This window comes from Felis catus, chromosome E1 (genome assembly GCF_018350175.1).
Source record: "Felis catus isolate Fca126 chromosome E1, F.catus_Fca126_mat1.0, whole genome shotgun sequence".
NCBI classification, from domain to species: Eukaryota; Metazoa; Chordata; class Mammalia; order Carnivora; family Felidae; genus Felis; species Felis catus.
Window position 1 is genome coordinate 39619636 of NC_058381.1, and position 24325 is coordinate 39643960.

The following is a 24325-nucleotide window of genomic DNA, read 5'->3' on the forward strand; positions in this document are numbered from 1 at the left end:
TAAGAATGTTTTCATTTATTAGGTTGATAGTTTGCCTTTTTTTCTTTTCTTTATCTCTTTTTTATGTTTTACTTATTTACTAAAAAAATGTTTTTAAGTTTATTTATTTTGAGAGGGAGAGAGAGAGAGCACAAGTGGGGGAGGGTCAGAGAGAAGTAGAGACAGAACCCCAAGCAGGCTCTGCAACCTAACTGCAGAGCCTGATGCAGGACTTGAACTCACGAACTGTGAGACCATGACCTGAGCTGAGGTCAAGAGTTGGGTGTTTAACCAACTGCACCACCTGTGTGCCCCTCTCTCTTTTTTGAAAAGGAAACTTTCTAGTATCAAACATACCTCAAGTGGCTTGAAAAGCAGTGTTAGTTTTTTAAAAGTTCAGTTCCTGAGATTCCAGTAGGTGGCACTCTTACAAAGCCTAAAAGAATTGACTACTTTGGCAACCCAGGGTTGTTTTCTAGATGGTTCCCTTCTACTGTGACCTACTTGCAAACCTATTTGTTCTAGATAACTAAAAGTTATTGTTTTCCCTAATTATCAGAGTTAAACATGCTCTTTGTTAAGCATTTTGAGAAATGTACATAAGAAAAATTATAATTGTCTTCTGAGTCCTTGGTAATTTCTAGAAGATAACCACTGTAACAATATGCATATATACATACAATATACTAATATACATTAGTATATACAATACTTTCCAGATATTTCTGTAGCCTGTACATACAACAAAAGGATATAAAAAGTAAACATTTTAATTGGCGAAGTTTTAGATTTTAAAATGATCGTGAACAATATGCTTGTCTTTTGTTGTCTGATCTTGTACTTGGGTTTTGTCTTGTAAGCTATTTTCCCTTTATTTTCCTTAAAGACAGACCTCTCACTTCTGCAATTCATTAATTGCTGAGTCCAAAAGGACCTTTTACATCTGTGTTGAATTAGGGCTTGTGGTCTTGTGAATGAGGGCTGGAATCTTGTGATAAGGATGCTGTGCTAATTGCACTTCTTAGCAGTGAGAATGGGGCAGAGTGAACTTAAATAATAAACCTAATGCACCCTTTGCCAACTGAAGACTGTAGAATATTCTGAAATATTACCAGAATAGGACTGCTATTTTGGACTTGATGACTATTCCATGAGATCCTAGCCATTGGCGCTTATGTGGGCAATTTTGTGATATCACTGATTTTTTTTTCAGTAGCTCCCCCCTCCCCCCAATATAACTTTAAGTCCAGCTGACTTCCCCCAGAGTGAATAATCCAAGAGACCCAGCCAGAATTGAAATGCTTTTTGTGGCCTAGCCTTGGAAATCACACACGATCACTTCTTCGGTAGGTCTACTCTATTCATTGTTGGAGGGGACTGTATACAGGGACAGGAGTACCAGGAGGTGGGAATCATTGGGGCCATCTTGGAGGCTACTGCAAGAAGCAATCAATGCATAGAAGATTATTTTATTCTTTTAATGAGGTGTAATTGACACACAGTATTTACTCATTTCAAATACACAACATAATGATTCAATATTTGTGTATATTGTGAAATGACCACCACAGTAAATCTATAGATAGCTATTTTAAAGCCACAGGATTAGTTAAGATCACCCAGGAAATGAGTGTAGAGAGAGAGGACAGAAAGACGTGGCCAGCATTCAGAGGTCACAAAGAAGAATCTGAGAAAAAAATGGCAAGTGAGGTATTGTCCATGGGAGCCCAGAGGAGAAAATGCTTTGAAAGGAAAGGAGTGCTGAAAAACTAAGATGGTAGCTAGGAACAGCCCACTGGGTTTATCCTTGTGCAAAACTCCTTTCTCCTTTGAGTCTCACACAGTGCAGATGTAGTTATAAGGAAAACAGATGTTATTTGAAAGAGTAGTACTATTTGCAGCCTCTGTCGTGTACCAGAAAAGGGATATCATCTATTACTTGGAAGCTGTGGACCTTGTTCAGGAAAAGACTTTGATCATTTCTTTGAGTCTAAAAGGTAAAGTTCTCCCAGGATGTGTTGTGGTGGGTGAGGGCTAGGCCGAGAGTGGAATTGCTATGCATAATATGGAGATAAATGGAGCACTGGAAACCACTAGCAAATATTAAAAGGAGTGTGACTTCAGAAAGCTGCATGCTGAAGCAGGTCAGCTATAATGGCATAATAACCTTCCGTGGGTTTTTGCACTCAGGGCTAGAATTCCTCCAGGCTTGCGTGACTCCTGCCTCTCCCTTCTGCTCCCCATGACACTCCTTGTTCATCAGTTCCCCTGGTTGCTGTGCCCCATGTGGGTTCCATACACTAAATAATAATAGAGTGCATGTATTGAGTACTTGTTAGGTGCCAGGGACTGCTTCTAGTGTTTTATGTATGTTACCTCATTTCATCTCCACAAAACCCACCCACTTCAATGATGGATGGGGAAACTAAGGCACACAGGGATTAGGTTACTTACTATGAAGTGGCAGAGCCGGGATTTGAACCCAGTCTGGCTTCAGAGCCCAGGCTCTTAATCGTTAAGTCCTGCTCTTATTTCCCTTTTAGGGTTTTGAATTTGGCAACCCAGATTGAACCCCCATCTACTCAGGCTTAAACTTTGGCCACCTGCTGCCACAACCCAGAACATGACACCTGTTATTGACTCATGGGTCTGATCCACCCCAATGAAAACCCCACCCTCGGCCTCAATGGCGCCAGATAGGAGAAGGGACGTCAAAGCAATGTTTGTTTACACCCTCGTGTTCTTTCACATGTGTTTCCTCTGTTTCCTTTTCCCCTTCTCTGCCTGGTTGATTTCTGTATGAAGCAATTAGTTGCCCCCTGACAAACTGTTCACTTCTTCGTCCATGTGTCCTTTGAACTTCTATCTGCCTTATCTCTCTGTATCACCATTTCTGGTAGAGGTGTATCTCTGCCCTCGATTGTGAGCTCATCCAGGCAAAGATCTTATTGTATTCACCTTTGAGTCTCCAGTCTTGTACACTGTAAGGGTTCTGTAAGTGTTTCTTGACTGAATGAAAGAAGGTCCAGAAAAAGAATAGGACAACTGTTCTCCCCCATCATGGGTAATGTAATTTTGCTGTAACCTTGATTGGCTGATGTAAAAAGGACAGAACTTCTACACTTGATCTTAGCCAAAAGGCCGAGAAGCGATAAAAGGACAGAACTTCTAAAAGAATCTTTTTTTTAAAGTGCATTTATTTTGAGAGAAAGAGAACACGCATGTGGGTGCATGTGAATGGGGCAGGGGCAGAAAGCAAGAATCCCAGGCTGGCGCTGCACCAAGAATCTGTACGTATGTATGTATGTATTTAGAGTGAGAGCACAAGTAGGGGAGGGGCCGAGAGAGGCAGAGGGAGAATCCCAAGCAGGCTCTGCACTGTCAGCACAGAGCCCGATATGGGGCTTGAACCCACCAACTGTGAGCTCATGATCTGAGCTGAAGTTGGATGCTTAACTGACTGAGCCATCCAGGCACCTCTCTAAAAGAATCTTCTTAACTTAATCTCCAACCTTGCCATCTTCATCTCAGTGTTTATCTACTTTACTATTAGTATTTTACAAACCTCTCTCTATGCTCTTGACATTATTGTTGGAATAGAGAAGGTACACATTTCACATTATTACCATTCATCTTTTATTTATTAAAACCATACTACTTGATCAGAATCCTGTGATTAAAACATGTTCCTGGTCACCAGAAGAAAGTTTATTAAAAGACTACTGCAGGTCCAGAAAGATGTAAGGCAATTTTGGTTTGTTATAAAGACCAACGTGGCCATAGTGATTTGTAATTGAAGAGCAAAAAGGACTCATAGTGAATAGGGAATCCAAGGAAAATGAAACAGACAGAAGTAGAATTGAACTAATATCTTACTCTGAAAGGGATAATTTCTGCTTGTAAATTTACTGTTCCTAAGGAATCAATCTTGGGGAAGATCTAATGAAATTTTATATTAGTTCTTCCTGAACTTGAGATGAGACCACTTCACCATTCACCACTTCCTGCACAATTGTCTTGATTTTCCGGGATTTGGTTGGATCTAAAGATAAAAATAGAATGAAGGGGGCGAAAGTTAGTGTTTCACATATTCATCCAAAATTGATTGTTGTTTGACTTAAGCTTTAAGTGAGATAGTGGCAGATACAATCCATTAAATTTAAACTTGTGAAAATGACTTTTGCATTCTAAAACAATGCATGTTATTCAGTGAAAATGAAATGTATTCTGTATTGTCTTATGCACAAATGAAAATACTTTTCTTTTTAAACATTTAAAAAGTGGTTATGATGCTCATAATACCTCTTTGTAGAGTAGATTTTTCCCTTCCTGGGCTTGCCAAAAGTTTTATATAGTACAGACTGTGTATTTTTCTGCAGGAATGCATAAATATTTTTCCTTGGCTCAGAAATGCAAATATACTTTAAATTATTAATGTTATTAATTAATAATAATAATTAATAATAATTAATATTATTAACTGCAATATTTAATGAGATCTTATAGTTTTAGTCATTAATAAGTGTGATTCTGACTTACTCTAAGTGATTCTTAGGGAATCTGCATACCTTTAGAGGAATCGATCGACTGTGTTTGAGATTTGGAGTCTGTCACATATAAACTTTCATCAAAACCGTCGCTGTAAAGAAAACAAGGGAGATGGTATCACATGATGCTTTCTGGGAGGAGGAGAAATAGAGTTTGCTGTTTAAGCTAAAAATGTGCATAAAACTAGTTTTCTAAATTTCTTGATGAACAATGATTGAATGTTGCACCCTGAGAGGAATCACTTAGTGCATGGACCTTTATTTTCAAACCGTGCCTAAAATGGGCTCTCAAAGTGAAGCAAACTGGCAGTTAATGGAAGATCTGCTCTCAGAAGTCAGATTTCCTGATTTACAGCCCTGGGCTCTTCCTACTATTCCAGGCTGCTGCTCCCTTTTGGAAAGTTCGCTGCAGTTGGTTGTGAGGTGACTCAGGTGGCTGTTATTTGATGTGTCATTCTTAGCATTGGGGCATTGATACCAGGTCTCTAATGGGTGACTTTTCTAGTGCTCCTTTGCAGTATGCCTCTTGTCTGTGGTGCCATTATTCATCCCAGCATTTTATAAAATTCAAGATAGCGGGTGACAGCACTTTGCAAAGTGTAGGACATTTACCAAATCCAAGGCATGTCATTAGGAGATGTGGTTAATTTCCATCAACCAGAGAACCCTGCCTTCTGTTGCCCAGAGCGCAGCAGGTGGCCGCTGTTGGTCAGCCACTAAACTCATTTCCAACCCATTTCAACCTGTCTATTCACCCTTGGGCCTCGCCGTCCAGCAGGCGGCGGTAGGTCTCGATCTCCAGCTCCAGGCGGGCCTTGGCGTTCAGCAGCCGCTGGTGGTCGGCGTTCTGGCGCTCGGCGTCGGCGCGCACCTGGAGCAGCTGCTCCTCCAGGCTGCCGATGAGCTGCTGCACCTGCGACAGCTGGCCGCAGTAGTCGCCCTCCACTTCCGCCAGCGAGTCCTCCAGGGATTTCTTCTGCACGGTGGGAGGGAAATGGCACAGACAGAACGGTGGAGGGGACTGAAGTGAGGAAGGCGGCCCGCCGGTGGCCTTCCTAATGTGGATGGCACGTTTTCTTTGGAAGTCATGAAAAGATACTGCGCGGGCACGCCCTACCGTGGCCAGCTGGGACTGGAGCTCGATCTCCAGGTTTTGAACTGCGCGCCTCAGGTCGGTGACCTCGCTCTTGCTGGACTGAAGCTGCTCCGTGTTGATGCTGATCTCCTTCCTTAGCTCCCCGCTCTGCCGAGGCAAACAGGGGTGAAGGGACGTGAGCGGGCGCTGTTCCCGCGCCTCTTTCCTGCAAATGGGTCAAAGCCTTTTGTTTCTGTTCGTGGTACCTTTTCAACGAACCAGGCCTCCGCGTCCTTACGATTCTGCTCAGCGATGGCTTCGTACTGCGCCCTCATGTCGTTGAGGAGCCTGGTGAGGTCCAGCCCCGGAGCAGCGTCCATTTCCACGCTGACCTGCCCCGGGCCGCCTGCCAGGAAGGTTTGGAGCTCCTGGGCACAGAGAGTGAGAAAAAGAGGGTCACAGAGGCCCGTTGTGACTTTCGTGGGTCTCTTCCAACACAAAAGACACTAAATGTTTTATTTCATAACCGTGTTGCTGTACTGCATAATACAAAAATTAAACTTTTTTTAACCTAAAAATTCGTATTTTTCTTCTATTTTAAAAGAACTTAAGGGGCGCCTGGGTGGCGCAGTCGGTTAAGCGTCCGACTTCAGCCAGGTCACGATCTCACGGTCCGTGAGTTCAAGACCCGCGTCAGGCTCTGGGCTGATGGCTCAGAGCCTGGAGCCTGTTTCCGATTCTGTGTCTCCCTCTCTCTCTGCCCCTCCCCCGTTCATGCTCTGTCTCTCTCTGTCCCAAAAATAAATAAATGTTGAAAAAAAAATTAAAAAAAAAAATAAAAGAACTTAAGACATTTTCTTGGGTCCCTAAACTTACCATAGGCCCTAGGGGCTGTGCCTACCATAGAAAATGGATGAGTTGGCCCTGCCTCTTGGGGTTCCAGGGCCTTTACCAAGAAGAAGGGAGGGCCTGGTGGGAAAGGTATAGTGGGGTTTCAACCACAGCTGCCAGAGGGGGGCTGCAGAGAGTACAACGGTTGCGCACTGTACCACAGTCATTGATTTCCAGTAGAAAGTTATTTAGAAACCCATTGCCAGGGTCATGATTAATGTCTGTTTTATACACCAGCTTTTGATATAGTGGCACACCAGAGTACCATGGGAGTTTTACACTGGGCATAACCTGTTTTTCTAACATATAAAACATTATGTATTGTTTGTAGACTTTTGTTTTTGAACTTGAAAAGTACTATATATTTTTTTTAAATCACTAAATCAGGACAATTAACATTCTGATTGTTCTTACCTAGTGATGCAAATGACAGCATCAGAAAGTACCTCTAATCCGTTAAACCTTCACTGAAACCACCACCAATCCCACCACCATACATACACACATCCAGAAATTCAAAGCCAAGGGCCAATTTAACAAGGACATGATATATCATCCATATTGGGTCTAACTGTAGGTTTGTAAATTTGAAATTGTAATTTGTGAATTCGGGAGAAAAAAAAACAGCTTAGAAAGCTGCCTTTTCAGCTGACCTCTTCATGATTCTTCTTCAGGTAGGCCAACTCCTCCCTGAGGTTCTCGATCTGCATCTCCAGGTCGGCCCTGGCCAGGGTCAGCTCGTCCAGCACCCTGCGCAGGCCGTTGGTGTCGGCCTCCACACTCACCCGCAGGGCCAGCTCGTTCTCATACCTGAAAACCAAGTGCAAAACAGTTCCTGGAGTCCACACACCCATTTGAATAAGGCCCCTGCCATCATTTCAGGGCTGTCTTGTGCCCCTTGTGATTATTTAAAAGTGGCAGCATCGTGACGTATGACGTGTGATGCTCTTTTTCCTTTTTAAGATTTTCCCTTCCTTTTTTTCATGGTAGTTCACTGCTCAGTTGGAGAGAAGTGAAAAAATTGTGAGGTGAGACTTTTCCGCCAGCAATGACCCTCAGTAGCACTGTGTCCCAGGGAACAGTTTCCCCTTTGGCTGGCCACCCCGGCTATAGACAGTAGTAGCCCCTCTCCAGGTGGGGTTTCTGATGGCATCCTAAAAGCAGTTGAAAATAAAATAATAGTCTTTTTGCTTAACTTTTATTCATGATTTAATTTAAAACACTGCTACTTCCTTAATAGCTTTTACCAAGACTTCAGAGGTTCAGGATCATCAGCACTGCCACATCCTGTGTGGGGATTTTGTGGAGCAGGATGAGCATTAGTGTTTCTTCCTCAGGTCTGGGAGGGTGGAGTACGGGAAAGGAGGAGGGAGTATCAAAATAGGTGTGTGGTTAATATTTTAGTGGTATGTGTCATCCGGCAAAAGACAATTTCACTTAACTTCTGGGCAAAAACATTATGAATTCATTTTGATGCATGGGAGATCGAGGTTTGGGACATCGGTGGTAATATCATATCCGTGTTATGAGCCAACAGCAAATTACCAGCATGGTGATCATAGCCCTAGGCTAAAGCACCTTATAATTAAGGATGTGTGAGGTGAATTGTGTCCGAATCTGATTACTTCCTAGAATGCCCAATGTGCATTTACCAAAACAACAAATGCGCAGAGCACGTGAACTGCAGAGGGGTAGAATGTTTGCCATCAACGAAGGCAGGAAAATAGGGACTAAGAAGAAATAATGAGACCTGTCAATTCTCATCAGTCTTTCTTTTGTTCTACTCACTTCATTCTGAAGTCTTCGGCAGCCAGTCTCGCGTTATCAATCTGCAGGATGAGCTGGGCATTTCCAATGGTGGCAGAAATGATCTGGCCAAAGAGGGGGAGACACACAAAATGAGGATGGAAAATACTAGTATTATGCAGGTATATTTTTGACAGAAAATTTTTAGGTGATTTAACATGCGATTTCATTACGAGTTTAAGGCAATTTAACTTTTTAAAAGAAAACATTTATAACATTTTATTTAAAAATCAAGAAACATGTTTTTGCAGAAAAGGTAGCAGAAGTACAATCACTTTATAATAAATGATAAAATGAAACTAAATATCCTGAGTTGAAAAATTGCTCCTAATACAGTCAAATTGAAAAACCTTAAGTTTTACATGTCTTATCACTGTAAAATATTGTAATAGTAAAAAAGAAGCATCAAAAGGAATTCCCAAAGCCCCTTCAAAAACCATATTGTTACCTTATTCCTGAGGTCTTCGATCAATGGATAATATTTACTGTAATCACTCTGCGACCCGGGGTCTCCAGTCCCAGATCCTCGTGTCTCATACCATTCTCGAATTTTGTTTTCTAGCTCAGTATTAGCCTCTTCTAGAGCTCGAACCTTATCCAGGTAGGAGGCCAATCTGTCATTAAGATTTTGCATGGTTTCCTTTTCTGATCCAGAAAGAAGGCCTCCATCATTGCCAGAGAGAATGCCTCCAGGGCCACCTCCGGGGCTTCCTCCAAATCCAATTCCCAGGCCTCCAAAGCCACCTCCCAGGCCTCCAAAGCCACTTCCTAGGCTTCCAAAGCCACCTCCCAGGGCTCCAGAACCACCTCCCAGGGCTCCCCCATAAGCACTGCCCAGTCCTCCTGCAAAGGAAATTCCAGAGCCGCCACCAAAGCCAGAACTAGAACCAAACATGGAAGCAGAAGAAAAGCCTCCCCCATAGCTGTCTCCAAAGCCAAAGGTGCTCCCCCCATAGCCACTTCCAACGATGGAAGCGGACGTGCCCCTGGCTCTGCCCGATGTCCCACTCTGGGAAGATGGCCGCCGGGAGAGCCCAGAGGTGCGCACTGAGAGGGACATGGTGCTGCTGGAGAGATCCGCAGCCCGGGGAAGGGGGCTACAACCTGAGAGAAAGCAGTGTCAGCAAGGCAGAAAGGTTGGCCTTTTATAGGTCATGAAATGGGTGTTACAGTTGAAAAGTTCACTCTCTTCATTCAAAATGTTGTGCTTCCCCCTTTTTTGACCAGCTCAACAAATGCATGATTTATACATACTGAAAACTTATCGGTATAGAACTAATTGAATAATTGTGCCCATTATATATTTGTTATACAAAAAAGAAATCTGGGTGGAGTAGAGATAGGTTGTCAGAAGGAATTTTTCTCTTCCAACATATTCTATTGCTTGTATTCTCAGCACTGCCCGGTGTCTTAGGCACAGTGGGAAGGCAATGAGTGATTGTCAAATGGATAAACTAATCGTACGTCGTCCTCAGCCTTGAGCTTCTTAAAGTTCTTCACTCATATTTCTGACTTGTTTCCTTTGGAAAACTAAATGTAAACCATACAGTCATGATCTAGTCTATCTCCTAGTGGAATATAGATTCAGAAGCAGTTGTGAAACACACTGGTGAGAGGTGGGGGAATAAATGCATTTTCCAGATTCATACAGGAATTTGAATTCTCAAGGATTTTTTTCTTAATTTTTTTAATGTTTAATTTCTGAGAGAGAGAGAGAGCAAGGAGCAGAGAGAGGGAGAGAGAGAGGGAGATGCAGAATCTGAAGCAGGCTCCAGGCTCTCAGCTGTCAGCACAGAGCCCCATGTGGGACTTGAACTCATGAACAGTGAGATCATGACCCGAGCCGAAGCTGGGCACTTAACCAACTGAGCCACCCAGGTGCCCTTGAATTCTCAAGGATTTTAAATCATCAGATTAGAATTAGGATGTCGCATGGTTTCTTTTTTTCTGATTCAGAAAGGGGACATTTGAACATTGAAAAATATTATGTTTTGAGTAGAATATTATAATATTCTCAACAGCCTTCCCTTTACATAAGAATTACCTTGTTAGTAAACTCTATGAAATCAGGAGCCTGATTTCACTGTCTGATTGTTCACTGCTCTACCCCCAGCATTGCTAATGTATCAAAATACAACTGATTTTTTGTGTATTAAAATTATATCAGTGCTCACACCCTCAATCCCTGCCCTCTGCCCCTCCAAATATCCAGAAAATATTGACTCTAGCTTCCTGGGAAGTGAGGCTCTTTTTTTTTTTTTTTTTACATTTATTTATTTTTGAGAGACAGAGTGAAACAAAGTGAGAGTGGGGGAGGGGCAGAGAGAGAGGGAGACACAGAATCCGAAGCAGGCTCTAGGCTCTGAGCTGTCAGCACAGAGCCCGACGCGGGGCTCGAACCCACAGACCGTGAGATCGAAGCCGGACCTGAGCCGAAGTCGGACGCTCAACAGACTGAGCCACCCAGGCACCCCGAAGTGAGGCTCTTTAAGTCTATGAATAGTCTTTTTTTTTTTTAATTTTTAATGTTTATTTTTGAGAGAGAGAGACAGAGCATGAGCAGGGGAGGGGCAGGCAGAGAGAGAGGGAGACACAGAATCCGAAGCAGGCTCTAGACTCTGAGCTGCCAGCACAGAGCCCAATGTGGGGCTCGAACCCACAAAATGCGAGATCATGACCTGAGCAGAGGTCGGCCGCTTAACCCACTGAGCTCTTGAGCCAGAGCCAGCAGTGCCCATTGGTGATACGGGGGCAAATGCGGAGGGTTTACGCCTGAAGCCCATTTCAGACCTCTATTGGGAATACTCATTGTCAATTCTGGCAAATGGAAGGACTGTGTGACCCTTCTTTTTGCTTTCCCAGGGACAAGAATGATGAACCCAGGGTGAAATCCAGTTACAACTTCCTTTTACCTTACGATGGAAGCGACACATGTGAAGAGATGTATTTTCCCCCCTCCTATACACATCACAAAGAGCAAGCCGGTGGGATTTCCAAATAAAGGGGTTTTAAGCAAGACATTTGCAGAAACTACATATTCTTACAATAAATATAGAAAAGATGCAGTGATCAAATGCAGACTCTGCTTGATGAGAGAGGCCATAATCCATTGGTTTCATTTCTTGAGAAAATGGAAATGTGTTAAATGGAAATAACCAGGGGCCTCAGCCTCCTATGGAGATTGTTACCAAAGGTTCCTTTAATCTGTATTACAAGCACTTTGAATGAGATTGTCTTTGTTTGAATCGTTGATAGTGATAGTGGGCTTACTACGTTCTAGACAGTGGGCCAGGTAAACTGCAGACGTTATTTTTAACCTTTGTGGCAACCTCTTCAGTTGGATACTTTTGTCCCATTTTACAAGAGAGAAATCTGAGGGTCACGACGTCAAGTGACTTATTCAAGGCCACAGAGCCAGGAGGTGGCAAAGACAGGATTCAGGTTGCAGTGCGTTTTATAGACAACATAACCCTGCTTCTTATGGTGAAAACAGAAAAGACAGAGGGTCACTCAGAGCCGCCAGCCATGAGACTGGGTTTCTGCCCTGCACATCAACCTGGAGCTTTCACTCTTTTCTTTTCAAAAAAGCTTTCTCCTTGAATTTCATTTCTCATTGTATAGGCTGAGACCAAAAGAATGACACCACACATGAAATCCTGCAAACACGTGGGCAAATGTAGTTTTAGTTATACTTTTGACATGTAACTGCATTGTCAGAGATCATATAAAGTACTAGTTCAACTTGCACTTCCTGCACAGGAGCTTGATGTTATGGTCATTAATTTTTGCTTACAAGCAGCTCCCCCCCCCAACCTGCCCCACCAAGGGTGAGTCCATTGTGATTGCCATAGAAATGAAAACAGGCTATTACTTGCTTACAGACTGGAGGGAATGTGCCAGGTGCAGGCTTGTAACTTAGTGATATCATCACGTGATATGGGAATATGATTAACTTGAATTCTTGAACTTGGAGCCGGTTTTGTGCTGACATGTATACTTTCCACCTCTAATGCCTATATGTAAATTTAAAATAATTGTGCTCAAGTATCTATACTTGCCTTTTCTGGGAAGCGAATCTTAGAAGTGAGTCTAGGGGAGAGAAAACAAATGTTTGAAGAGAAATTAAAAAATAAAAAGCACTAGCTAATACTTTAAGTTGGAATTGTTATTTGAGACTGTCCCCAAGTCAGTAAGGGTGAGAGCGCAGGGTGTCCACTGGTCATGTTTTGATTTTATGTCATTCCATGTCATTCTTTCTAGATGTTATAAGGCTCTTAGTAGGTGTAATCCCCCAAGTCCATCCTAGCTTCCCCTCTGGGGTTTCTCTCGCAGTGTGGTGGGACCACTTCGGCACTGATGGTTTCGTATGAAGTCATGAAATTCCAATGTGTGATAAAGAGACCCATATTTAGGGACTACAGATCTTCTCTGGATCTGTATGCCTGTCAGAAATAGGGTCATGCTGTTCCGTGTCCTAGCTGGTATAAGAAGTATAGATACGGAGATTAACACTTCACCTTCACACAGTAACTACTGGAAGAAACAGAGGTAGAGCCATCTGGTTCCACATGTATGTAGGGTTTCACTGCTTTCTTCGAAAGATTGTTTGGAAGAAACTAGAGATTGACCCAAAGGCAAGGATTAGTTTTCATTTTTATGATAGGAAATTCAGTTAGTAGTAATCCTAACTTTTGAACAAAGTATCATTATTGCCTAGGGCCGTAGGCAATAATTGTCATACTGATGATGGTCATGCCTAGTGAATTTCAATCCCCACCTCCTGTAGGGTTTTTACTAATCAGACTCAGTTTCAGTATTTGCATGTCAAAGTTACAGACTATTTTGGAATGTGTTTTGGTAGGAGAAAAAGAATTCACTGTTGTGTAATTAATTGCTTAGAAGGGTATCATGACTTCAGACAAACAGTCCTGAGGTTCAGTCTTGCTCCATGACTTGGTAACTGTAACTTTGGGAGACTTATTTCATATCTTCATATATAATCCTCATTCATAAAATGGGGATAATAGAATAAGGCCAACCCATATGAAATTGCTATTTTTTAAAGGTAAAAAATGATCACGTATTGGCAAGATCATATGATTCAACTTAATAACTTCTATTTCATGGGGTCAGTGTGAGGATTAAATGAGAAATGCATATAAAATGCCATGCATACTGCTTAGCTCATAGTAAGTGCTCAATAAATGGTAGATACTATTATCTGTAAGCAAATCACATTATTATTTTCAATATAATCACACTCAAAATCCTGTTTACTTATAAACTTATGTATCAAAATTTAAATCCAAGCTATTCATTTACTAGAATATGATGAGAGAGGGCAAAATGATTTTTCCTGTAAACATTTGCAAGGCAGTTACTGCTTACTGAAATGCAAAATGGGTGAGAATACAGTATGTATCTTTTTGGGTCTGACTTCCCTCAGCATAGTGTTTTCAAGGTTCATCTCTTTGCACTGTGTATAAGTTGCCAAATAATATTCTGTTGTGGGACCTACTGCATTTTGTTTATCCATCGATCAGTTGATGGACATTTGAGTTGTTTCTACTTTGGGCTTATGGATAATGCTGCTACAAACATTTCTGTACAAAAGAACAAATTATATGATTCCATTTATTTGAAATGTCCAGAGTAAGCAAATCCATAGAAGAAGTGGATTTGGTTGCCAGAACTGGGGGGAAGAGAAGTGGGGGGTGACTCCTACTGGGGTTTCTTTTCTTTTGTTTAATGTTTATTTTGAGACACAGAGAGAGAGAGAGAGGTAGAGAGAGAGAGGGGAGAGAGAGAATCCAAAGCAGGCTCTGTGCTGAGGGGCTCGATCCCATGACCCTGAGATCATGACCTAAGCCAAAATGCAGAGTCTGACACTTAATAAACTGTGCCACCAGGCACTTCTGGGGTTTCTTTTCTGAACGATGAAAATGTCCTAAAACTAGACAGTAATGATGGTTGCACAATCCTGTGAACATCCTGAAGACCACTGAATTGTGTACTTTATGAGGATGAATTTTATGGTGTATGAATTTTATCTCATTAAGGCTATTATTTAAAAAAATAGTGAGAAATATTTCATAACATACATTCACCCCATAAAGAAAGAGAACACCTGATGATTTATGCAGAAGCATTCTGCCTTGAGAAGGTTTTCACTAATTTTGTGTTTAATCTATTCCCATTTCTTTAAAAAAAATTTTTTTTTGTTTTTTATTTTAGAAACAGAAAGCAGGAGTGGAGGAGATGGGCAGAGGGAGAGAGACAGATAGAGAAGGGAGAATTTTTTTTTAAGTTTTTATTTATTTTTGAGACAGAGCATGAGCAGGGGAGGAGCAGAGAGAGAGGGAGACACAGAATCCGAAGCAGGCTCCAGGCTCCAAGCTATTAGCACAGAGCCTGATGCGGGGCCTGAACTCACGGAGTGTGAGATCATGACCTGAGCCGAAGTCGGACGCCCAACTAACTGAGCCACCCAGGCGCCCCTAGAACAAGAGAATCTTAAGCAGGCTCTAGGTTCAGCACAGAGCCCAACCCAGGGCTCAAGGGCTTGATCCTAGGACCCTGGGATTGTGACATTAGCTGAAATCAAGAGTCTGATATTCACCTGTGCCCCTAATCTATTCCCATTTCAAGCCTGATGTGCTTCATTCTTATTCTGCTCAGCATTTGAAATCGGAGTCTGACTCTCAAATTATTCGAAGAGCTGAGTTGAGTTTTTTTTTTTTAAGTTTATGTATTTTGTGTGTGTGTGTGAGAGAGAGTGAGAGAGAAAGAGAGAGAGAGAGAGAGAGAGAGAGAGAGAGAGAGAGAAGCAGTGGGGAGGGGCAGAGAGAGAGGGAGACAGAGGATCTGAAACGGGCTCTGTGCTGACAGCAGAGAGCCCGATTTGGGGCTCAAACTCACGAACCGTGAGATGATGACCTGAGCTGAATTCGGACACTTAACTGACTTGTGCCACCCAGGCGCCCTGAGCTGAGGTGAATTTTAAAAGGCAATGAAGACAATGGAAAAGAAAGCAGATGTAACTCAAAGCTAGCAGGATTATACCAATATCAAAAATCCAATGAAATTAACCAAGAAATTGGCTCAATTAAGAATCCAGAGGCCCCCGAAAGGAGATTTTGTAATTCGGAAACAGGAAAGATTAGAGAGTGGTTTATTTGCAATTTGCAGGGACTCCTCTGCTCTGCAAAGTTTAGTATAATTCAAATGTGCTATAATTTTCAGGAACGTTAACAAATTGATATTAGGTGGTCTATAGCTTATACCCAATGTGTTTCATGGTAAAGATGGTGGCAATGAGGTTTTAAATGTCCTAGTGCTCACTAGGTTTTATTTTTGTAGGCAGTTTGCAACTCCTCTGAATAAAACATCTATATTCAGTTATAGAGACTGATAAATGGGCTTTACCCCGCTTCTGATCACTACAAATTTTTAATAGTGCTTTCTGATGGCCACTTTCTTGTAGGGAGCAAAAAGTATGTCTACATGTCTTTCAAACCCTCAGCAGCATCTCCCGACAACTGTTTACACATCTTCTTCCATCTCTTTGGTTTCACACGACACAACCTTGCCGTCCACCACTTCTTCCACAATCGTCTTAATCTTCCTTTTTCTCTTCACATCTGAATTTAGATTTAAGTATAAAATGTTAATTCAGGAACATGCCTCTGCTGACTTATAATATTCAGTTCTAAATCATCATGATTTTACATGTATTTTTTCCTAAAAAGAAAAGAAACCCATTCTTTTTCTTAAATAATCTTGTCAGATTTATAAATAAATGCCGAAAATGTGTCACTGTCTCCAAATTCACAAGTTTTCTTCTCTCCCCACCCCCAAAGAGAAAGATACAATATCGAATTAAGCCAAATGTACTTTTTCATCTTATTTTTTTTCCCTTTCATGATTCCAGGATGTCTCAGAACGGTAATAGCATGGGCCGAGAAAACTACCCTGTTGTGGGAGTATGACAAACTTCCCATGTTGGGGGTTTCTTTATATAACGTGCCTGATTTTTAGAATCCCTAGGGTAATATCTGCTGACTTGAAAACCGATCTCTTTACTCTTCACCAGTGGCATTTAATAAGTGGTAAGCTGCTGAGTGAGAATTCAGTCTTACAGGAAATGTGTGAAATTAGAACACTTACCTTTCTCCTCCAGGGTGCTCGGCAGATGCTCTATAGTTGTGTTTGTCTGTCTGTATTTTTTAAGAAAAGAAAAAGAGACAGGAAAAGGTGTTATCACCATTTTGAAAATGAAGCACTGTCCTGCCTTTTTTGTTTCAAAATAAAGTCTGCATGATGTGTGTTTTAATGCTGTGTTTGCATTCCCCCCTTTACCATCTCTCTCTCTCTCTCTCTCTCTCTCTATACAGATATCTCTATATCTCTATCTATCTATATATCTATCTATCTATATATATACAGATATCTATCTATCTGTATCTATCTCTATATATATATACAGATAGATAGATAGATAGATAGCTCCAAAACTCACCTGTTTACCCTGTGCTAGAAGTTTTTGTAATAAAAATAACAAAATTACAGTGGAAGTTTAAATCTTATGTTCTCTTACTGAGTTTCTTGGGTGTGGTAGTTGAAGACAGTTGCTATGGCAATACTGATGATTCTCAAACTGGTCTCAAACTCTGTTGTTCATTTCATGACCTCTCAATGAGGATTTTTAAAAGTTATTGTTGTTAAAAGTTATTCAATCATGTATTAATCATAAAAATTAGCAAAGCATAATCTGTATCATCTACTGTAGAACCATCTTCTAAGTCAGTCCTACACATACTTGGTATTTGGAGGATGGGTGTACTTTTGGTATATTTTTGTTTTGTTGTTGGTGGCGCATGTGTAATTGCTTTTGTGCTAGGGATTGCATTGGTGCTGGGGAATGAGTGACAGTGTAATATGTAGACATTAAAATAGCACAGCATGTAGACACTGGCACGTATCCCTTGATTCTAAGAGCCTTACATGACATCTTCTCCTTCCAGAAGGCGGCGGTAAGTAGCAATTTCCTGCTCAAGCCGGGTCTTTATGTCAAGGAGGATATTGTACTCCTTGTTCTGGCGTTCTGTATCACTCCAAATCTGTGTCATTTGGGCTTCTATGGAGTTCAGCAGTGCCTGGATGGTGGCCAATTGACTACCATAACGAGCTCTGGTCTCCTCTAATGTACGCTCCAAAGATTCTTTCTATGAGCACAAGAAAAAGTGGATGTTTCTTAGTTGAAAACTTAAGAGGTGGCTCAATTTAATTTCATTTGAGGAGGACTTCCACTGCTAGTCATTGTGGGCATGACTCTTATTTCTAGCTTTGTTTCCCCCTCTTTCCATCTAGGCGACCTCAGCCAGCTGCTAGGGTCCCCAGTTCCTGGAGTCTTTTGTTCGTTTTTAGCCTTGCGCTCACTGTTGTCTCACTGTGGTATGTTGTATTATTGTTCTCAACGTTTGCCTCCTCTCCCTGTGATTGTGATCTCCCTGTGATCCCTCCAAGTGGAGGATAAGGTTTCCTCATCCCTGTTGACAGGAGGCTTGGTCATGCGACTTTCTTTGGCTAATGCAATGCAGGTGAAGCTGACAAATGCCTTTTCTGAGAAGCTTTAGGAGCTATCACATGGTCTGGCCATTGCTTTTTTCTTTCTGCAACAACACTGGCATGCCCTGGCTAGGGTCACCTCCTTTAGCCTTACCCCCACAGTGGAAATGCCATGGAGCAGAGCTGCAGCCAACCCATGATGGGGTAGTGTTGTTACTGTAAGACACCATGACAGGAGCTGACTGATTTGCTTAGCCTGAAATGTCTTTACCCCTATTGTTCAACTACACATTCATCTCACATTTTAAGATCTAGTTTAAAGGCCACTTTCTCTGTGATGTCTACTCAGGTAGACCTCCAGGTCTTCTTCCAGGTCTACTTGCCCCTCTGCATCCTTGCAGTACATTGCCCTTGTCCTTGATTTCTTTCTGTGTTTTAATTATAATCGGTGGTTTGGCCTGTTTCCCCTGCCAGCCCTGCAAGGGTGAGGGGTTATTTCCTAGAGTTTTCTGCATCCCCAGAGTTCCTCACACAGGCACTTAGTAAGCATACACTACATTGAGAGTGTGAAGTTAGATGTGCTTTACCATACTGAGGTGGGACTGGAGTTCGATCTCTAGGTTCCGGTAGGTGTGTCTCAGCTCCTTTACTTGAGCCTCATTGTCTTTGATCTCTTGAGTGCTCCCTGTGACTTGTTGCTGCAGAAGTTGAGTCTAAAGTTCCAAAAATGGAAAAAAAAAAAGTGAGTAAGGAGAGAGAGAAAAGAAAGAACATGAGTTATCTTTTTTTTGAAGGACAGCTTCTACATAGTTGCTTACCCTTTGGAATTATGCTATTACCTGTGTCTCAAACTGTTCCTTGGCCTTCTGAAGGTTCTCCTGGACTATTGTTTCGTACTTCTGCCTCAATTCATTCATGACGGTGCCAAGCTCCAGGCCTGGAGCAGCATCCACTTCTACACATACAGTATCGCCCAAATGTCTGCGTAGGCTGTCTACTTCCTACAAGAGTGAAAATCCTAATTATAGTCTGAAGCACATTCTCAGATGAGGCTGGGCAGAAAGAGTAAGTCTTATGGCTTCTTTCATGGGGAATGAGTAAAAAAGAAAGAAAATAATTTAGGTAGGGCTTATTGTAGTGCGGGTACTGCTCTAAGTCATTGAACCCTGACAGCTCATACCCTTATTGTTGTCATCTTCTTACCAACTCCCCCCTCCTTATTATCGTTATTAGAGCCATTTCTATCATTCCCAACACTGCTTCTGAGCATGGCCTCACCTCCTGATGTTCTTTTTTGAGGAGATCCAGGTCTTTAGTCAGTTCTTTAATTTGAATCTCCAAGTCTGTTCTACTTAGGGATAGATCAGCCGAGACCTTATTCAGGCCTTGGATATCACTTTCCACTGTCAGGCGCGTCTCCCTCTCAGCCTCATACCTGTGAATTAATTGGTATGCAGAGATAATTGAGTCCTGCAGAAGCCATTATAGAAGAGATAGTCCTAATATAATGAGATATTTTTACGTGGTATGTGAGGAGATCAATTTCAATACATTGTATCCTTCTTTATACATATCAAAAATGTTCATGGGAACCCAGGAATCAGATAATTTGCTCCATAATATAATCTCTGTAATTTGGAGTGACTGGTAAAAAAAGCAATCCGAAATAACTCTTAAAAGTTCCTAAATTCTCGAATATATTTTTAAGGAAATAAAAAAAATACTTGCTTTAATTAATGTGTCAGCAAAAGATTCTCATTATTGATATTAAATAATGGTTAGATTTACTTAATGAATGCACGTGATCAATTTATTATTTTTATTACTTAGTAAGCAGATGCATCCAAAGTGAGTTATCTTAAAAATTCATGATTCTCTTCCAAAATCTTACCTACTCCATTTTTATTAAAGTAGCAAAACTTAAAAAAAAAATGATAATGCAGTGGAACACCCAGATATTGACTTGGTATAATTGGAATGAACAAACGTTTACTGCTTTAGTCTTCAGATTTGCTTTCCCATTTCCTCCTTTTGGATCCTTTGTAACATTAAAATGCTACCCTTTTAAGCCACAAAGGAGTTTTTAGTACCAATGCATTGTACACATTCAGGATGAGAAAGCCCTAGTATAGGAGCCATTTATGAGGAACAGTTCTGATCACATGTAGTGTGATATGGCTGCAAGAGAGTGAACACAATCTGAGCTGCTTTAATCATAGTCCTACTCATTTGGTTGGGCAGACCCTATTGTAAAACACCAGCAGACTCAGAAGCATCAAAGGTCACCCCTGGAACTTGGGCTGTACATTTGCAGGCACTCCAAGAAGCATGGATGACTCACTTGGGGAATCACTGAGCATAGACAAATGTCTTGCTTCGGATAAGAGAAGCGCACCTGTGCAGAAGGGGAGTTGTAAATTGCTTTGGTGTCACTCCAAAGGGCAGAATTAGGTTCAGTGGGTGAAAAGGTAGATGAAGGGTTACTAAAAAAGAATGTTCTAGCGACTAGAGCTAACCAGTGAAAAATACTAAGAATGTGGGAGAGGGAAGTCTAGCCCTGAGTGCTGGGCCGGACCAGATAACTTCCACCACCCTTCAAACTCCCAGATCCTGAAATTACTTAAGGTAGCTCCTTTACCAACAAGAATGTGGAAAGCTGAATGTCATTAGGCACAGCTAAAAGGAATCCTTTTCCAGGAAGTTTTACCATGGTGCTAGAACCTACTTCAGCCTGAGGTCCTCAGCAGCTAGTTTGGCATTATCAATTTGCAGGACACAGTGAAAATTTTGCAGTTGTACACTTTTAATCTGGAAAATACATGAGAAAGAATGACATTTTCAACTGGAAAAAAGTTTCAAATGATCAAGTTTATCTTCAGATACAACCACTATTCTATCAAAGATGATGTTCCTTTCAACCATGAAAATAGGAAGGGCAATGATATGGGCATTTAACGTAATCGAGTCATAAAATACAACTCTGGTCCCAGGGTTAGGTGAGCTTTCTTATGGTTTTACGAAAGGAAGAATTTCATTCAACTCAAACCATCAAACTTTATCGAGTGCCTTCCCCTTGATGTTGTTCCTGCTGAGAATATTCCTGTTAGCCTTTCTCACTTGGTGAACAACTTCTCCTCCATGTCTCACCTTCTACATCCTTGCCTCAAGGAAGTCTCAGTGATTTCTTCAAGGCAGAACTGGATGAATTGCCTGTGTTCTCACTGCCCTATAGGGCCCTCCTTGCTAACATCTATCCCTCTGTGTGGATTAAGCCTTTGTGTCTGTTCCTCCGAATCACATTATGTTTCCATATTCCCCAATGCTCAGCATGGTGTCCAGCACTTAGTATCTACCAACTATTGGCTGAATGAATGGACACTTTGCTATGTGAGAGTTGTGTTGGGCACTGAAGCTGTCAGGATGGATAAGCCCTCAATCTTAAAAAAGGGGTTCCCGAATGGGTGCGTTCCCTAAGATATATATGGGTCCAGGCTGCTTGTAGAAGATGTTACAATGGTCTGTGTCTTTCAGCAGATCCAGCTGCCTTTCTGTGTATACTGAGGCCACCAAGGAGGTGGCCTTTGCTATAAAGGAATATGAATGTTAAAATAGGAATGAAAATGAAAGGGATTCTTTCCTCGATTAGATACGAATTTTAAAGCAGAGCAAGTGCTCGTGTCATAAGTGCCCTTCACTTTGGAGCAAAGTTCACTCCCTTTATTACACACAGTTGATAAATAGAACTCCACCTTTCTCCGATAATGTGGGAGTAGGCTGTGATATAATTGCAACAAATTTGAGTTGGGGGCAATAGAACATCTTATTGCTGTAGAAGCGGCTTCTGAACTGATGATGGGATTATTAAACAGGGCATTGAAAAATCTGGACCTCACGAATACCTACATCCCTTCCCCTTATTTCCACCCTGGGTCACTTCATCATTGAAATTTTTCATATGGTGTCTTAATAACTAATATTACAAATTTACATAAATTAAAGGAGGAGCATCTCTGCATTGACTGGGAATTCACAAGTTAATGGGAACTGGGTGAAAAAAAGATATATCATCACATAAAAATTTTAGCTCTTCTTAGAAAAACTTTTTACTATCCACTTAGCTGTGTCCTGGTAAACTGTGACAAAAATACAGATTACAAGACTGTAGGGTAACATTTTCATATTTTCCATGTAACTATGTTGTAAAAAGTTAACAAAGTATGATTTACAGTCATCCAGTTATGTAGTCAGCTATTCAACCACTAAGGGTAGATTATGGAATTCACCATTTTTATAGATATAGCATTTCAGCCTAATTTGCTTTCTGACATCTATTTGCACCCACCTAACATAGATGCCCCCTTGCTATACCGTGCAGCTCAGCAGTAGAGTGGAAAACAAAGGCATCATCCCTTACCTGGTTTTGCAGCTCTTTTATTTGTTGGTAATATGCACTGTCGTCCCTGATGCCGGGTGTGTTTGTTTCATACCACTGCTTGATCAGCAGTTCGAGTTTGGAGTTGGACTGCTCCAGGGAGTGTACTTTCTCCAGGTAGCTTGCTAGGCGGTCGTTTAGGTTCTGCATGGTCATCTTATCATTGCCAGCAAACACGTCTCCTCTGGTGAGATCACTCCCATAGCCCACCATGGGTCTGGAGGTCGAGATGCGGATGCCCTGGCCTCCAGCCCCCCCGTAGACGCTGGGTGCCGCCCCAAAGTGCTGCATGCCTCCCTTCCCATACGTGGAACCTCTCATGCTGAGTGCAGGGCCTTGCAAGGAGGAACTCAGGCTTCTGTGGAAGCTTCTGCCGGTGAATTCCATTGGAGATGGTAGGAGGGAGCACCTGAAGCTTCAGGATGGCTGGAGCAGAATCTGCCTCTGGGTGGTGGATGAGCTGACCTTTTATACAGTTCGTAGGAAAGGAACACCTCCTCTGCTGACACCTCACCGCAGGACTCACACCGCTGTCCACCTTGCCTTGCTGTGTGTTTTCTTTTTCTCTTTGTACAGCAGTCTGTTCCATTTCATTCCAGAAACTACGCCTAGAGGCATTCCTTAGAGGCTTTTCTCAGGGGCGATTCCTTTTTTTTAAACAGAGACAGGAAACCAGAAGATGTATTCTTTTAGCCCTTGCACCTGCCTTGGCAGATTTTTTTTTTAATCATAATACACACATAAAGAATATTTGCAAACCCTGTGAATAATTTAGATACCTAAAGAAACAGACATAGGTACATAATAGTAAGCTACACTGGTTTAAAAGAACAATGGTTTAAAAGAACAATGTTTTAAAAATCTTTTTTAATTTATCATTTTCTTTTTGGTGAGAGCATTTAAGTTCTTCTTTTTCATAAATTCCAAGTATACAGTACAGTGTTATCAACTATGGTCACCGTATTTTGCATTAGATCCTCAGACCTTATTCATCTAAAAGCTGAACGTTTGTATTCTTTTACCTCTCCCTATTTTCCCAACCCCCCAGGACCTGGCAGCCCCTGTTTCTATGAGCTCGACTTTTTTTTCTGTCCTTAGGATTCCACGTATAATATTTGTCCTCTCTGTCTGGCTTATTTCACTTAACATAATGCCCCCAGGGTCCATCTATGTTGTTGCAGGGTTCCCTTCTTTTTCGTGACTGAATAATATTTCAGTGTGTGTGTGTGTGTGTGTGTGTGTGTGTGTGTGTGTGTGTGTGATCTTCTTTAGCCATTCATCTTTTTGTGAATCTTTTGAAGCTGTTTCTATATCTTGGCTATTGTGAATAATGCTGCAATGAACATAGGAGATCAGATGCCTTTGAGATAGTGATTTTTATTTCCTTTGGATATATACCTAGAACTGGGATTGTTGGATCATATGGTAATTCTATATTTAATTTTTGAAGAACCTCCATATTAATTTCCATAGTGGCTGCACCACTTTACATTACCACCAGCGGTGCACAGGGTTCCCTTTTCTCTACGTCCTCACCAGCGTTTTTGACGATGACAATTCTAACAGGTTGAGGTGATAGCTCATTGCGGCTTTGATTTGCATAAGAACAGTGGTTTATAGATATTGATAATCACTTTCAGAATCTCCATTTTATGCTTTTTTTGGCTTTTAGGTTTATCCCTATTTAGAGGTTATATTTTATAAAATTATTAAAATGTTTTGTACAAACACAAAACCTCAAGTGTTTAAAACAGGAATGAAACATTTATACATTTGGAGATGTAGCTTGGGGAAGTGAATTAAATGAATTTAGGTGAGTGGTGGATAGATGATTTTGAGTTTTTCTTTTTCCTGATTCTAATGTTCTAAGACTAGGTAAGTCGTTAAAAGTTTCCATCAATGCCTGGCTTTAGGGCTTGTTCCCTGAAAACAGAATAAATAGCATAGTGCTTTGCACTTGACCTGGTACATGGAGGAGTCTCTCTCTCCTGTTACAAGGTCAGCTCAGCAGTCCCTATGAGACAGATT

At 41.5% G+C, this 24325-nt stretch overlaps 2 protein-coding genes and 1 pseudogene across 2 annotated transcripts in view; all 3 read right to left on the reverse strand.

The window, feature by feature from the left end:
- The window catches only part of KRT10 (keratin 10), a 63261-nt gene extending 54248 nt beyond the window's left edge, over nucleotides 1-9013 (reverse strand). The window contains exons 1-8 of the mRNA XM_045044175.1: nucleotides 8747-9013; nucleotides 8281-8363; nucleotides 7146-7302; nucleotides 5868-6029; nucleotides 5644-5769; nucleotides 5282-5502; nucleotides 4548-4618; nucleotides 3951-4021 (exon numbers count right to left, since the gene is read on the reverse strand). Of these exons, the coding sequence (XP_044900110.1) occupies nucleotides 3951-4021; nucleotides 4548-4618; nucleotides 5282-5502; nucleotides 5644-5769; nucleotides 5868-6029; nucleotides 7146-7302; nucleotides 8281-8363; nucleotides 8747-8932 (1077 nt within the window). The 5' untranslated portion in view covers nucleotides 8933-9013. The remainder of the gene's footprint in view (nucleotides 1-3950; nucleotides 4022-4547; nucleotides 4619-5281; nucleotides 5503-5643; nucleotides 5770-5867; nucleotides 6030-7145; nucleotides 7303-8280; nucleotides 8364-8746) is intronic.
- LOC111557943 lies at nucleotides 2974-3132 on the reverse strand (annotated as a pseudogene).
- Nucleotides 9014-15440: 6427 nt separating the features above from the next.
- KRT20 (keratin 20) lies at nucleotides 15441-22850 on the reverse strand. The gene is made up of 8 exons (XM_019817854.3): nucleotides 22280-22850; nucleotides 20591-20673; nucleotides 19144-19300; nucleotides 18705-18866; nucleotides 18453-18578; nucleotides 17302-17522; nucleotides 16465-16514; nucleotides 15441-15938 (listed from the first exon to the last, which is right to left on the reverse strand). The coding sequence occupies exons 1-8, from the start codon at nucleotides 22682-22684 to the stop codon at nucleotides 15841-15843; spliced, it is 1302 nt and encodes a 433-aa protein (XP_019673413.2). The 5' UTR covers nucleotides 22685-22850; the 3' UTR covers nucleotides 15441-15840.
- Nucleotides 22851-24325: the final 1475 nt, after the last annotated feature.

Bases quoted from the DNA above. Each gene is read 5' to 3' on its own strand.
- KRT20 (XM_019817854.3), bottom strand. From the start codon at position 22,684: ATGGAATTCACCGGCAGAAGCTTCCACAGAAGCCTGAGTTCCTCCTTG. The intron at 19,301-20,590 runs GTAGGTTCTAGC...ATTAATTCACAG, and splicing joins GCTGAGGACCTCAGGCTGAA to GTATGAGGCTGAGAGGGAGA. The intron at 17,523-18,452 runs GTAAAGCACATC...TTGTGCTCATAG, and splicing joins TCCAGTCCCACCTCAGTATG to AAAGAATCTTTGGAGCGTAC.